The 15,609-nt window shown below is 34.0% G+C and overlaps 2 protein-coding genes and 1 long non-coding RNA gene across 5 annotated transcripts; all 3 read left to right on the top strand.

Annotated features, from left to right (window-relative positions):
- Positions 1-205: 205 nt before the first annotated feature.
- Positions 206-1,728, top strand: LOC131672294 (uncharacterized). Of its 2 annotated transcripts, none has more exons than XR_009302609.1 (3): positions 206-573; positions 637-810; positions 891-1,728. It is a non-coding gene; the product is annotated as an uncharacterized LOC131672294 (long non-coding RNA). The 2 variants fall into 2 exon arrangements; XR_009302610.1 differs by having other exon boundaries at positions 232-573; positions 670-810.
- Positions 1,729-9,174: 7,446 nt separating this feature from the next.
- LOC131672292 (protein Peter pan) lies at positions 9,175-11,130 on the top strand. Its single transcript, XM_058949424.1, has 6 exons — positions 9,175-9,312; positions 9,394-9,674; positions 9,755-9,965; positions 10,036-10,362; positions 10,436-10,766; positions 10,837-11,130. Exons 1-6 carry the CDS (start codon positions 9,295-9,297, stop codon positions 10,953-10,955), a joined length of 1,287 nt encoding a protein of 428 aa, XP_058805407.1. The 5' UTR covers positions 9,175-9,294; the 3' UTR covers positions 10,956-11,130.
- Positions 11,131-11,244: 114 nt separating this feature from the next.
- Positions 11,245-14,811, top strand: LOC131672288 (nuclear pore complex protein Nup85). 2 transcript variants are annotated; one of them, XM_058949419.1, is made up of 10 exons: positions 11,245-11,410; positions 11,589-11,694; positions 11,772-12,119; positions 12,205-12,584; positions 12,645-12,973; positions 13,041-13,258; positions 13,328-13,546; positions 13,621-13,720; positions 13,804-14,040; positions 14,154-14,811. In XM_058949419.1, the coding sequence occupies exons 1-9, from the start codon at positions 11,381-11,383 to the stop codon at positions 14,009-14,011; spliced, it is 1,938 nt and encodes a 645-aa protein (XP_058805402.1). In that variant the 5' UTR covers positions 11,245-11,380; the 3' UTR covers positions 14,012-14,040; positions 14,154-14,811. The 2 variants fall into 2 exon arrangements, with proteins under 2 accessions (XP_058805402.1, XP_058805401.1); XM_058949418.1 differs by lacking the exon at positions 14,154-14,811 and having other exon boundaries at positions 13,804-14,104.
- Positions 14,812-15,609: the final 798 nt, after the last annotated feature.

The following is a 15,609-nucleotide window of genomic DNA, read 5'->3' as shown; positions in this document are numbered from 1 at the left end:
CAAATCTAACGCACTTGTCAACAACGAAGGTTACACTCTTAAAGCAATGTATATATGGCTTAGTGTCAGAAATCCAGCAACCAAAACAGTCCTATCTGTATGACGCAGACAACTGTGTTTAGAATATGCACACACGCATAGCTAATGAAAAAGCAAGAAAAATTACTATATGTATATATTCTCCATATAATAGCGTACTCGTGGTAATCACGTATACTTCGTCTATACAATACTTATTTACTACGTGTTGAAATTTATTGGTAGACTCGCTATTCCACGTACCTATCTATTTAATCGTGTTCAGTAGTGATGCGGAAAAACTCGCACAAACAAGCTCTTAATGAATTTAAAAACAAAAGATCATAGAATTTGACTGCAAATAGGCCATACACGAATTGAACTAGATCTTCAGCTAAAATCGAAAGGCGATTGTGTTCACAAAGTTGCTTCTACAACTATCGAGCCTTTTATTCTGCAACTTCTTTTCTTACTCTTCAATCTGTTTTTAGACAATAAACTTTTTTTCACAGAAATGCAGAATATATCGCAACAAAGACACTAATTTCAAAATATGTGAGTCAGACTTATTATTATAGATGTCGTATTTATTTAGATTGTAAAATTCAAAATTATTAGGGCATTCGCTTTGTTTACGTTGTCTATACAAAGTATAGAGCGTCTGGCCCTTCGAAACACAGCCAGGCGCGCACATTGTTTCGATTATCGTACTGTAGCTGTCGCATCTGAGATGAATGTTCCTGTAGCTTACCTTTCTTCACTCAGTAGAGTAGCGTTCGTTGCTGTAAACAGGTACGTCTATGTAATAGTTCTGTTGCTTAATACAAGCTATCGTGGGTTCACAGTCATTTTTCTTTTTTATTTCGTTTTAGCTGTTTAATTTGCTAGTCTCTACAACGCATCCAGCAAAAATTAGCAAATCATGACGTCGCCATCGAAAGAAAAGGTTACATTTAAAGATCTGCTCGAGCGTGAGTTGCGCGACGAACGATTCTTCGCAAAAGTCAAGTCTGCATGTAGTTCCCGTGATCTCATAACCGAAACCATCGCGGTTGATACTATTTTTTCATTGATTAAAGAGATCCCTATCATCCAAGAGCTCGTAGATGAACTTGAAAAAATTTCCAACAAATTTATAAGGTACACGGAAATCAAATATATGGTCATCGAAGTGAGTCGTGCGATATCAACGCATATGAAGTTTGATCGTCATGGATGTTTCACACCTGAATGTAAAAAAGCATTGAAAGATCTTTTGAATTCACTTGCCTTATCAATTAAAAAGCAAAGAGATGCAAGAATTGTAGAAGATCTCAAAACAACTACAGAAGATAGCTCTGAAAGACCTAGACCTGAACTTATGTGAATTACTACTAATATATTGAAAAATGTTTTACAGTGCATTTGTGGTAATGTTTGTACTGCGTAGATACAATGTAAACAATATAAAAGTATTTGTATCACTAAACTACTGTTAATTTCCCAAAATATGCCTACATTTAGTCTTCGTTCTGCTTGATAAATGTACGTACAGTCATGTTGTAATATATCTATGGTCATCAAAAGATTAAACTAATAATTTAAAACAAATTTGTACTACTTTCTTGTGTTATAGCTAACTTATCAATTCTGTATAATACTTGTTACATATAATAAACATCTTTTTCAACGAAAAATAGAGCAATAAAATAAATTTGGTTATGAATTTCAGTAAGTGTGTTACGTATAATTTTTATAAAATAATTTTTACATTTTTTTTTACCTCAACAACTATATTTTAACAAATAAAATGCTGATTTTTATTTCTTTATAATTACTTACATTATTTTATTTAACAGTTGTTCAAATTGAAGTTATTAAAATCTTATAATTTAATCAGTGACTCAAAGTAAACATACAACATTCTAAAATCTTTAATAATTTTTATAGTTTGATAATTGAAATTATTCTAGTTTAATAAAATATCGGAACAATGTCTAAGTTTACCCTACGATACAATAAGCTGAAACAAGTAGTATTCATAAGTCATCAGTTTATCCACATTCAAATCTATGTACCATTATATTTTTCAATATTTTATATTTTATTATCTTTTCATTCAGTAACTAGAACTTTAGATTTCATTCCATATTTATATGCATTGAGATAACTTATTATAAATCAAATTGAATTTTCAAAAGTTTTGTCATAATAAATTTATTATCTAATTTTTATTTTTGTACAAAGGACAACTAGTTACACAATCTGATTTGAAAATATAGGTATATTTCAGTTATCGTACTACAACAGATCTTTTTTTTTACAATGAAAAATTTTAGTAATTGATAAACTTTTCACTATGATGTAAACTAATTATTTTATCAATTGAATTTGCGAATAAATCTCAATAGTTAATGCTTTTTATAAATATTTTATTTACATGTTAATATATGAAAAAATGATAATTCAGAAAATAAATATAATATTTCATACATTCACATTAATGCATTTCCAGATTCCATAAGCAGCACTCTTCCACCATTTATGCAAATCCTCAGTTTCTAGAATATTGCCATCTTCATCAAATTTAAAGCAGTAGATCGCATCATCGTTGGCTACAAGGACGGGTTCGATAATTGCCCGAACAAAGTACTGTAAATTAAGATACCTAACACGAATATTGTCTTCTTTATCTATTAGGTCCAAACAATCACGTAACTCTTTCACTTGATAGATCTCCTTAATAGTGTTATCAACGACGGCATCTTTAGAAGCTTGGCGAATGTCATCTTTGTGAAATAACTTGAAGACCTTGACAAGTTGACGTTCCAAAAGAGGACGCAGAGAACATTTTGCGTTCTGGTCTATGTCTGCCATTGTCTTCAAGTTCCGCTTTATTCAATCTCAAAAGTAACTGTAAACAAACGCGATACGTGAACTCCAGTTGCTCATGTAAACGTTTATTTGCAGCTGATTGTTATCATGATTTGATTATGAGATAAAAGCTTCATTTATTTAAGTACTTACACAGAGTTTTTTCTACACTATTCTTTAGCACCTCGCACTTGCTGGACGTCTATTACAGAATGAGAATTTGGTATTATGATTGTCGATAAAAGTACCAGTAGATGTCTCTGCCGTAATATTAGGCGCTGCCTACATAGGAGACATTGGACGTCAGGAAAATAGAATTAAGGACTTCCTAATCTGATCTGATGTCACCTGATGTCACATGAGTACGAAGGGGAAAAATATATTGATCGTTTATCATTTCCTTGTCAAGGGTTTGTCCTCGTCTAAACCAATAATTTGCAAGGCTGGTTTAATAAGCTAATATCTAACACATAATTTATTTTTCTGCCTCCAGCAAGTCCAGCGTCCTGTGGCCTCTTTTATGTAAAAAGTCCCTAAGGAACATCTAACGTCGGACATCTTGAATTCAGTATATCAGTTTTTACACAAGACAAGCATGAAAGCCAACGAGATAAAATTGAAGTATTATTATAAATGTATCAACTAAATATTTTGCGTACAATAATATGATCTGACGAGAGTTGACCAAACAATAACAATTAAAAAAGTTTTCGTTTAAAATGCTCGAATGTTCGACCTCCAATGGCCAATCAGAAATAGAATAACGACCTATTCAATATGGCCGCTTCTAGCAGCCAATATGGTCACGCCCTAACTTCTAACTCTTTTTTTATAAAAAAAAACCGCTAGAAAATAATTGATTTATTTTTCATGTTATATGGCCGATGTTATAGCGTAGGAATATTTTACGAATAACAAAAAAAGAATAAATAAATATAGTAAAATAATATAAAGCTATTATTGAGTAGCAATATGTAAATAATATTCCTTTTCCATTGTTTACTTGAATTCATACTCGATAAGTATTTCTGACATTTATAATCTGCGCGCTACTTCAAATTTAACAAGTCATTTAAACGAAATCTAGATCACGTTTGAATAAATTGTAGTTAAATTGTTTCAAATCCATTTAACAGAGCGCCTTATCGAGTGGCTATAGAAGATAAGAATTAATACATACAACGCCATACCTTCAATTAGATTACCTTTCTAATCAATTGAAATGATCTGCTTGGCATTTATGCGTATATTTGTAATTATATTAATAGGATTAGTAGTGTATTTTAAACAAGGCGCTTAATTTACATATTTCATATGAGAAATTTAATTTATCTTTTAATTAACCTCGCGATTAGTTGCAACAATGCACGACAAATCATTCTCATCGAAAAATACAAAATTTATTTGGTATAAATATATGCGAACATTTGTTTCGGAACCTGACATTATAGTAGGGGTTATGTCAACATGTCATGAAATCATATGTACTTTATAACATATGGCCATACCATATATGGCGAAATAAAGTATAGCGCATTCGTACGAAATATTGACAGCAATGAAAGATGTGCTAACGAACACATGCCTATCTCAAATAGAAATGTTTGCTTGAAGTTAAGCAGAAAGAAAAATGAAGAAAAATGGCTTCAACCATCTACTTTTCACTAAGTGCTTTTGCTTGAAGTACAGACAAGTTCATTGGCATATTTCATTCACTATTATTTAATATTTCATATGAAAACACGGCTTTGCGTCATGCTGCCCATGTATACTAAAGTGCGATTTGCCTTAACTCTGTTTTATGTAACGATGGGCTAAAGACGCGTACCGATCGATGTCAGGTCCCATGTTGGGCTCTTGAAAATTTTATGCAAAAAACGATTACGCTTATCACAGGTAGCATTCTGAGCAGTCGTATCGATAGAAGAGCTTCCCAAAAAATATATACGTTTTATTACGGTACTTGGCTATCTGATCATTCGAAAAATAAATTTTTCCTGAATTTGGAGCTTATCGGTAGCATTCGAATATAATATTAATGTCAGCCGTAAATCCAGCGAATGAGCAAGTGATACAAGCTTCAGAATACGGACGCCTCGCGATGAAAACCTCGAGCTCGTTATGAACATTTGCACAGACTTTTGTATCGGCGAAAACAAGGGCGCGGGAGAAGCGTCGCGCTACAAAATAGAAAGGCGCAGAGTTGCGCGAGCCCGCGCGCACCTGATACCAATGGCAAAATGAAAAAGAAAAATGACGAACGAGATGCCCGCCAGATAATAAAAGCCGCGAGATAGTCGCGAAAAGATACGAGGCGCGCATGGGCACACGTTCGCCCGGCGCGCGCCACCGCCGCGCACTGTACTGTCTGGCCCTTGCGCGATAACGCTTGAAATCGCCCTGGAATTACTCGAGCCAAAAGATAAATAGTTTAAATTCATGCTTTCTATGTTTTTTCCCTTTGTTCTCGGGCGTACTTGTGAAAGTCCATTTGCATAGGCAGGCGAGCTTTTTCCGATGCGCAGCGCGGAAAAAAAGAAAGAGAGAGAGAGAGAGAGAGAGAGCCACGATGCCGAGTTATGCGGTGCGTGAAGCGATTGTACGCATTAAAAATCGTGAATTTTCCACTGCAACCGCTTCGCCCGGAAACCAAAGGCGGGTCGGCACTGTCAATCGCATATTTTTGCTATTTACGCACGGACGGTGATCGTCACGTTCGTTATTTTCCTACATTTCACAGTGAGGCTATTCGCGTGTCGCGCCTATCCGGAGAAATAAAATATTGCTCGGTAATGCGAAGGACGCTGTTTATCGTACGCTTTCGCGTTCGAATATTTCAACCACAATTACGAGAGCATTTTTATGAAATGCGCGTGTATTCGCGTGTAATTAGTCCAACGAAGAATTTCATTTTACTCGACGTACGTGTGCTTTGAATGTGATTTTACTTTGTGCGGCAACGACAAACAAGACTTTAACGTGCAGGCTGAAATTAAGAGTATAATACTCGGATATCCCGTTCTGTTTGATATGAATATAATAATCGCCATGGCCGACCAGCTTGAATCCGCGAGGTTTCCGTCCTGACTTTTACGTAGTAACAGAACGATTAAGGAATGTGTTTAACGCGTTTCCGTGTATCGAATAACGCTAATTAACTTAAACACTTAACAATAGAAATAAATATATATAAGCACTGATTTTCTTGAATTAAATTAAGTGTGATTCGTTTTCAGAAAATGATGAAAATCACGTTTAATTCTAAGCAGCTATACGTTATATAAGAAAAGTTTATCCGAAAATACAAAGTTGCACAGGATCTCGCAGTACAATACGAGGATTATCGGTTCCTCCGGTAAAGCCACTTTCTCGCTTTATCAGAGAGTCGAAGCGCAAAAGCGTCGCAAATCTCTCACCGCTCTCTTCTCTCTCTCTCTCTCTCTCTCTCTCTCTCTCTCTCTCTCTCAGCGAAGCGAGCGAGCTATTCAACAAGAAAACTTTCTCAAAAGTTGGACGCAAACGTCTTGAAACCTTTCGTTGAGGTAAATACGCGCTATTGCATCTCGCGTTTTGCCTCTGCAAGCTTCTTCGGCATTAATTTCTAAGTTCCAACTCTGTCCCGTGCTTCGCTCTCGTTTAATTTGCATTTAATTAATTCAATCGGCATGAATTGAATTTCGCGAGGCCGCAATTGCAGGCCGCCTTTTAGCTTTTTTCTCCCTCCCCCCTCCCGACTATCTTTCGCGAAACGCCGAGCTCTATTGAATTTCACTTTGCGCTCGGTAGTAAATCAGCCGTGTTTACCTTGCAAATACGGCCCTTCGTCCACCGCAGATGGATGTAAGCTCGAGGTATTAATTTTAGATTAACGCTTCTTGTCTTCCCGAAAGCTATGTTTGCAGCGCCTTTGTGTTCTGCCGCGGAGTTACACACGGACTTGTTCCAAATCAGGCGAGTAATTTAAAAGTTTGTTTCCCTCACCATTGCTCGACAGTCGAACAAATGGGTTCAACTTTGATATATTTATTCAATGGGGCGCAAAAAACTCTGCTTTTTCATTTTGCCCAACGTTTGGATAAATTTTTCATGCGGCTGCGTACGATGCCGAATTTAATTTTAATTAAAAGCTCTCGATTTATTCGTTTTACTCGCGTGTCCGCACGCGCCATGGAATTTGTTTAATTAATATACGTATTTAATTATCGAGACTGATACATTTTTAAAAGTTGTGGGGAAAATTGCAAGTTTCAATAAATTTTCATTTATATATTTATTTTCAGTTGGTACATACGAGCACTATTTTAAAAACTGTCAAGGTTCATCAACGTAGTTTTATATTTACAGTATTTTACGCCAACTACAGGTGACGCAAATGAAAAGCGAAATGTTAAAAAAAAGATTGTTTACTATTGACAATTAATCGATAATCGATTTCGCGTGCAAACGCATTACCCGTGTAATACACAAACAAATTTGGAGACAAATCGATTCTCAAAATTAACTATCCGCGAGGTTTACCTTACAAAGTCGTTAGCCACGCCCGCGAAAAATTATAGTAAGTCTATCTCTCTCGAATGCTTAATGAATCAGAACGAAAAAAAAAGCATGAGTTTTAGAAATTTCACGCCAGCAAAGCGAAAGCTGTTAGCAATTCCGCAGACGGTGGAAATTTCGGGGGCGGAGTTGCTATACTCGTCGGAGCTTTTATAAATATATATAGTCTGGTTAATTTGCCTATCGGATGCACGCTGGAGCTTTAGCGTATTAATGAACCGAGTTAGCAATAGAAATTCTCTTTTGAAAGTATATGCGCTCGGCCTTAATTAAAACTATAGCATACATTTCACGCAAAAGCTTCCATTTACAGTTATAAAACTGCCGTGTGCGTGCATACAACGAATAATTCTTAAGTATTACGGTTATTGCTTGCGTACTCTTTTTTATGGTGCTGCTTATTGATGTTGCAGTATCTCTGTTTACAGTTGAATTATACTCGTGATGCTATTTTGCAAGTAAAGAGTATACTTTGAAATCGGCATCAGACTTCCAAGCAACGAATTTATTTTTTATTTTTATCCATGAAAACGTGAAAATTTTAGTAGCGCTTTTGAGCCAAGCACTTTGCATACAAAGCCTTTACGTTTGAAAAATAAAGTATTTCTCTTCAATTATTCGAAACGCTCACGGGCTCAATACAATACTTTCGCAAGGGCAGGGATACTCGAATCGCGACTATCCGCCTTAAATAAAAAAAATTATCTCCCTTAGCTTTTCCAGCATGTATGCGTATCTTCAGTGTAGTGCCTCCCATTTTAGCATGCCCTCTCAAAGCGCTATATACACTGAAAATCGATTCAATATCGTCCATCGCTCCCGCAAAAAAAAAATGAAAAAAAAGAAGAGAAGAGAGAGAGAAAAAAAAGAGGCGCAGCGCAAGAATGGACTATCGCACGTGCTGCTGCATAAGTAAACCTCATCACGGTAAAGGTTCGATGGGTCGCCGTTCGCTATCTAAAAGTGTATAAAAGCTCCCATAAGCGATAAGGATACATCGGGTGTATATTTTCGCGGTCGATTGGCAGCGACGCTCGATAAATCGTCAAATCGGCGCAGAGGATTTTCGGCGTATATGATACGTACGAAGTAGCTCTTGCAAATTTCTCGGCCGTAAGGGGGGAAGGGATCGAGCGGCGTTCGTTACGGTTCACCAGGGAACGCGGCTGTAGCCGTAACGTTGCTCGCGGCCGAGAGAGAGAGAGAGAGAGAGAGAGAGAGAGAGAGAGAGAGAGAACTGCGTTTACTCGGCCAAAGAGGAAATGAGCTATCTGCGCGAGAGGAGAAGCGATAGGGCTCGTAAAAGCCTGTAAAATAAAGACTCGCAAGCTCGCCCGCGTGAGATAGCGCGCACCGCGTTATTGTTTCCGCTCCGTTTACGCTCTGCTCTTCCATTTATTTGACTTCTTCAGGACAATATCCATCTGCGTCTACGTTATGCTACTTAGCTTAGTGCACCAAAAGCCAATTCGGCTCTTACATTTGAGTTCATTGCTGGTTGGGCAGATGGAATTTCAATCGATATATCAATCCAATGATCCTTTCTTACAACAATGAACATATGAACTTGATAACTAGATGGTAAAGTAATTCGAAAACACTGCAATGGTCAATAATAATCATATGTCAGTCATTCTTTTATGAAGGTATAAATTAAATTAATATTCGATATTTTTCAAATCTTTCGTGCATTCTATAGCGCCAACTCACACTTACAGTCGATAAAACAGTGTCGTAAAAACGCGTGTACTGCACTCCGCAGTTCATGCGGGGAGGTTAAGTTTTCATAGATCACGCCGTGAGAACAACCTGAATGATTGCCGTTTTTATAGTAAATTAAATTATTTAAACAACAGTTAATCTGTGAAAATGGGTCGCCATAAAAAGGTAACATACATAAATAAAGACAGCTTTTCGTGATAGAGATTTTTTAATATTTAATTGTGAATGGTTTTTTTTTTGTTTCAGGGACGATGCGTCAGAAAAAATAAGCAAATTGATAACTTAGAAAAAGAAGAGTATGTGAAAGCCCCTCACTCGTTTGTCATTCATAGAGGATTACCTGGGGAACATATAATTGAACTAACTAAAGATTTTCGAAGAGTTATGGAGCCATTTACTGCTAGTGAATTAAAAGAACGTAAAAGAAACACTATCAAAGATTTTATTTCTGTTGCTGGAGTGTTTCATGTGACAAACATGTCTATATTTACAAAGACTGAACTTGGAATGTATCTCAAACTCTGCAGGTATTATTCGATTATTTCAGGATACAGATATCTTATTATTATGCAAAAATGTAATTATAAATATTATTTTTTATTTTTAGAGTACCAAGAGGTCCTACTTTGACATTTAAAATTCACAATTTTGCTTTAGCTAGAGATGTTATTTCAACAATGAAAAAGCAGCTTGTATTTGATGAAGCTTTTAAGCACTCACCATTAATCATTTTGAATAAGTTCAGTGGAGAGGGAATGCAACTGAAACTGATGGCTACAATGTTTCAAAATATGTTTCCAACTATCAATTTAGCTACAGTGAGTGAAGCTCGCATTGACAGCTTTTCTTACTTTTTCGTATGCATTACTAAATTATTTATTGTTCCAGGTCAATTTGAGTAATCTTAGACGTTGTGTTTGTATAAATTATGATCTTGAAACTAAACTAATAGATTTCAGACATTATGCTATCAAAGTTGTTCCGGTTGGTTTATCTAAAGGTGTAAAGAAATTAGTCCAGGCAAAAATACCAAATTTGGCTCGCTGTGAAGACTTTTCTGATTTTATGACAAAGCCAACTTTGTCTGAAAGTGAAGCAGAGGATGATCCATCAAGTCATGTAACTTTACCACAAAAATTGTCTTCTAGAGGAAATCATGAACAAAGCACCAGTGCTATTAGATTGTATGAATTGGGGCCCAGACTTACATTGCAGGTATATCTATGTTACATAAATAGAAAGTAATTTACTGAATCATGATATTGACATCATCATAATTTATTTGCAGTTGATAAAAGTGGAAGATGGATTGTTGGATGGTGAAGTATTATATCACGAACTCATCAGTAAAACTGAAGAGGAAAAATTATTAATCCAGAAAAAGCGTGAAAAGAAACGGAAGTTAAAAGAAAAAAGGAAAAAGATACAAGAAGAAAACAAAAAGAAAAAAGAAGACAAAAAACAAGAATTGAAACAAAAGTCTCTAGAAGGCATTAAAAAGAAGAAAGAAAACGATATTCTCATGCAAAAATATGCTAAAGAATCAGCTGAAGCCACCAATCAAGAAGATGATGATGCTCAGTATTATAGAGAAGAGGTTGGAGAAGAACCAGATAAAGGTATGACAAGTCTAATTTGAAGTATAGTTTACAAAAGGAATTACTTATAATAACAATCTTTTTATTTCAGAACTTTTCCAAAGTACAGTGGGAAACAAAAGACCTCGTTCGTTTGCTCCAAGGTATAAGACGAAAAAAATGAAACTCAGTACTGATAAAGTAAAGAAAAAGGAATTCAAGAAAAAATAGATTAATCTATTTTAATTATTGAAATGTGACTTTGTAAATACACAAACGTTTGTTTTGTAAAAACTATTTTTTAATACAAACTACTTCGTTGAATGCGTGTATATAAGTACACTTCTGATAAGTGAATCGATACTTACATAGCATATTGTTTTTCAATAAAATGTGTCATTAAAAATCAAGTTTTTTCATTTCCGTTTTCCAAATATCCTCACTAGAAATCACTAGGTTCGGTGAAATTTTTCAAGTTGTACACTGTTTGGCGCCACTGCGCTGATTCGCGCTATAACTAAAGTATTTTCTGTGTCGACAAGCATTGCAAGCAATTCGGCATGTGTGCCGTTAAATAAGATGTATTTGTAAATAGTATTTATATGTTTGTGAAAGATCATTATTTAGTTTAAAATTGTTTTTATTAATTTTGAAACATGGCTGATAGAAATACTGCAAAAATTATTGTAAGTCGTACTTTTATTCAAAGATATTTCTAACCTAAATTTTTAAAAACCAGTATAAATTTACATAGATTGTAAGTTCTTAAAATTTTTTAAATTAATTAATTTACAAATTTATATAAAACTAATACAATAGTTTTTAGTTCTCAAATAAGTATTTTATGTTTCAAAAATTTTTCAGGCTATTCCTGATGATATTTGTCAAAAAGCAGGCACAGCAGCAACATGGATTGGCCCTAACAAATTAGCTGTTTTTGGATACAAACACGTTAATATTAATTCAAAAGGTGATTTATATTTCTTTAACGTTTTCTATATTTTTTAGAATTAAAAGTGAAGTTTAAAATAAACAATCGGTTTACAGGGACACAAAGCAATTTTGCTCCATGTGAAGCAAAAGTACATTTTCTCCGACCAGAAGTTATTTTATTCTCACCATCTCTTCGTAAATTAGTAAATGAAAGCAATGGAGTATTCTTATCTGTTCAAAAGATCAGATGTTCACCTACAGCTAATGATTCAAGACCAGAGATGCTTAAATACAGTAAACAGTATCGCTCTATTCTCAGAGCATGTGTAGAAGAACTCCAAGATCTTGCAGAGAAAAGTACACCAGAAAAAAAAACAATGTATGAAAATTTTCAAACAATATTTTACAATGTAGAGTGTGTATGGCATTTGACTGAAATTCTCTATGTTGATGTTATTCCAGGTAATAACTTTATTTAATCCTTTGTAATTTGGGGAAAATTAAAAAAAATAAAAAAGCTAAAATTATTAGTTTCAATGTTTTTTAGGTGACGTTGTTTTACCTCAACTACTTGATTGGGTCAGATTTCACTTTCCTTCTAGGGAAATAATGGCTATGAAAATACTTGCTAGGAAAAAAATTGGTGCAGATCTTGAGGGTATGGAGTATTGGGAAGCAGTAATAGGCTGTGCTTTGCATGGAAAATTGGATATTGCTAGAGCTCTTCTTGCATTACATAGCAAAGCTGACCATAATGCATTTATAGCTGCAGAAAATGCTTTAAGAAATATGCCTGTATACAATGTTTATGGTGGTTATTCTGTAAAAGAATTCACAATAAGATGGAAACAATGGCAAATGAGTCTATCCCAAAGTATTGATAGTAAAATATTTGCTATTGAACCTAACTTAGAGTCACTTATGAAGGTAAATTTTTAGGAACTTAAATAAAAATAGTTTTTAATTTTTGTTTGTTTGTGAATACAGTTAATTGTTGGAAATGAAATTTGGGAGTTTACTAAATACACAGATGCATGGTATGAGCTTCTTGCTGCTAAACTTTTTTACTCTGCTCCTTGCTGTAAGCAACCAGAGCTTGCAAGACATGCTAATAGTATTGCAGTAAAGTGGCAATCCAATAAAAAATCTACACTGTTAACTTTGGATAATATTATTTTGGCATTGATGGAAAGTGACTTGCATCAAGTCATCAAAGAAATTCAATATATGAATGATAATGGATGGTTTGCTGCTCATCTCACAGATTTACTGTTTCACTGTGGTAGACTGAATATAATGGATAAGCATCAAGTCAAGTAAATACCAAATATTTTTTGTTAACTCTAATACAGAAATGTGTCATCCTTCATTCTGTCATTTTAGTGTTACAGACTTACTCCATGAGTCTTTGATATTAGACTATGGAAGTACACTAATGAGCCATCATTCTCTGTGGCAATGTGGTGCAAGTTATTTGGTGCATTGCTCTGATCAGGGAATGTCAAGACTTGAATGTCTCTTAGAAACCTTACCTCTTGGGAATGAAGTTAGAGTCTTAAAAATTATTAATGTTGCAAAGGAAAATCATTTGAATAAGCTTGGTAAAAAACAAAATTTTGTAACCAAAACTAATTATAAAAAACAGAATTTCAATGAAAATATTTTTTTAGCTTCCAGTATATGCAAAATCCAAGGAATAAAATGTATAAAACAAGGACGGCTAGGAAATGCACTTGCTTGGGCTCTTAAAGCACCAGATAGTTACTTTGCCAGTTATATTGCTGATTGTTTTCTGAAACATTATGTTGATCATGCTGATATTCAATGTAGGGATTTGCTTGAAAATTTGGGAAGTTGCATGCTGACAAGCGATCGTCTTACATTCCTTGGTTGGTTCAAATTCTGTCATTCAATTTGTTTATTATCAATCAATGAAAATTATTTTGATTATATTTTTGTTTAGGCAAATATTGCGAGTTTCACCAAATGTATGGTATTGGAGAATTTAAAGAAGCAGCAAGGTTACTTATTTCTCTCGTTGTATCAAATCTAACACCTAAATAGTAAGTCATTGTTTTTAATAACTTTTCTTTTTTTTATCAAAATTTATTGAATACAAGTATTAATTGAATTTTACATTTTTTAGTTTCTGGCCAATACTCTTAACAGATGCCATCCCCCTTCTCGAGACTGACGATCTCGTGTTTACCTCAGAAGACACTTATGAACTGCTAGCAGCTGTTGAAAAACACGGTGAAGATCCGAAATTCGAAGATAAAGTTGATATCTTCCGACTAGCGGCAGCGCGAAATTTAGCGCGAGCATTGATAATTGAGGGCAGTCAACCCGATTAGAAAGAAATTTATAGTCAGCAAGAAAATATGTAAATACTTTTTTTTAATGAAGCAAAATCGACTGATTGACACTTATTTAATTATTGAGCAGAGTTGAATAAAAATTTGTATTTTATTAACAATCATTTATTATAATTTTCAGGTTTATTTTTAGATTTGAAATCAGGAATATTATCCCTTTATAAGTAATATTCATAACATTAATAATAAAAAATCAAATTTTCCTAAATACTCCTAAACAAGCCATTCTAAGGTTTTAGTCTTGGAAAATTTATTTCGTTATGTAATATTGCAACCGGTAATTAATTAATTTATAAATTTAAAAGAAACCGAGTATATTTACACACACAAATATTATTAAAAAAAAATAACATCAAACTTTTACTTCTTGCACGATCGACATTAAATTTCTGTTAAAAAGCCGCAGAACCAATAACAAGAATATCATAATCAACCATCATGAACATGTGAAAACAACAACAAAACGTACAGCGGAAAAGAGGAGCGATGTACACGATGGAAAAGTATGTCAGTGACCTCTCTGTCTCTTACGGGAAATGCCGAACTAATTGATTTTGTGGCCAATCAATCACGCGTGCAACAAACCGCAGAAAACCTACAACATTGCTGTGCGCTTCCATTCACTATCTTTTATCACCATGATAAATGTCTGATGGCCGATGTCCGATATTTCATTATGTACAGGAAAGTTCCTTGATGTAAATCGCAGACTATTTTAAAAACTAATTTATTTATAAGGTATATATAGAAAAATACGTAGGACATTTACATTATAGTAATAATAATTTATCACAAATATTTTCACTTTGAATAAATAATTACTACGTTAATTGAAAATAAAAACGAAGTGTTCCTAAATTCGGCGTTATCTGCCCTTCAAATCATCATGACCTGATATGCTTATTTGCGATGTGTCCATACATATGCCGTCTATGTATTTTGAAAAATCTTGTATGCAATTGAGCGTAAAAAGGCGGGATCAAGAATCTTAACACACACATATGGCGTAGGTGTATGTATATGTATGAATGTGTATATATATATATGCTGAGCACGAAAGAACAAAGTTGTCTGCTATAGAAGCAAGTGGAAACTTTTCTTGAAAATCTGCTGGCAAGTTTTGTATACAAATGAAGTTTTGAGAATATGTATAATAGATTTTAATTTTTACATAAAATATCAATATATACACTAAATTAAAAATTTGACATTGTAATGTTATAATTAGTATTAATTTAAAATATTTGAATAATCATTATATATAATATATAATATATAATATTTAAATTAAGTATTGGTTTCCTAAATTATTATTCAAAAAAGTATTTAATTTATAATATTTAAATAATAAATAATCCGCACGCTTACTGGCATATTATACTAAGACGATATATTTTCTGGCAAGGGCAAAGGCGCATAATTTCAGATAGTAATTTTTGGCGGCTGCATATCGGAACAATTCCATGTGGGCGCCGTATTTGAATTGTTTTTACATTCAAGTGACTATATTAATCATTATTGATAGAATACTGTTAAAGCAGATGACTATTTCTCATAATTATCGACTGATTTTACAA

Source organism: Phymastichus coffea, unplaced genomic scaffold (assembly GCF_024137745.1).
Source record: "Phymastichus coffea isolate CEN01 unplaced genomic scaffold, Cenicafe_Pcof_1.1 PCOF00147, whole genome shotgun sequence".
Taxonomy (NCBI): Eukaryota; Metazoa; Arthropoda; class Insecta; order Hymenoptera; family Eulophidae; genus Phymastichus; species Phymastichus coffea.
The sequence above is the reverse complement of the archived record's forward strand: the minus strand, read 5'-3'. Positions and strand labels throughout refer to the sequence as shown.

What these genes read in the sequence shown, in the direction of transcription:
- LOC131672292 (XM_058949424.1), top strand. An exon ending in ATGTATCTCAAACTCTGCAG is followed by an intron (nt 9,675 to 9,754) that starts GTATTATTCGAT and finishes TTTTATTTTTAG; the next exon opens with AGTACCAAGAGGTCCTACTT. An exon ending in TGGAGAAGAACCAGATAAAG is followed by an intron (nt 10,767 to 10,836) that starts GTATGACAAGTC and finishes TTTTTATTTCAG; the next exon opens with AACTTTTCCAAAGTACAGTG.
- LOC131672288 (XM_058949419.1), top strand. Translation starts at nt 11,381, where the DNA reads ATGGCTGATAGAAATACTGCAAAAATTATT. An exon ending in ACTTAGAGTCACTTATGAAG is followed by an intron (nt 12,585 to 12,644) that starts GTAAATTTTTAG and finishes TTGTGAATACAG; the next exon opens with TTAATTGTTGGAAATGAAAT. An exon ending in AAATCATTTGAATAAGCTTG is followed by an intron (nt 13,259 to 13,327) that starts GTAAAAAACAAA and finishes ATATTTTTTTAG; the next exon opens with CTTCCAGTATATGCAAAATC.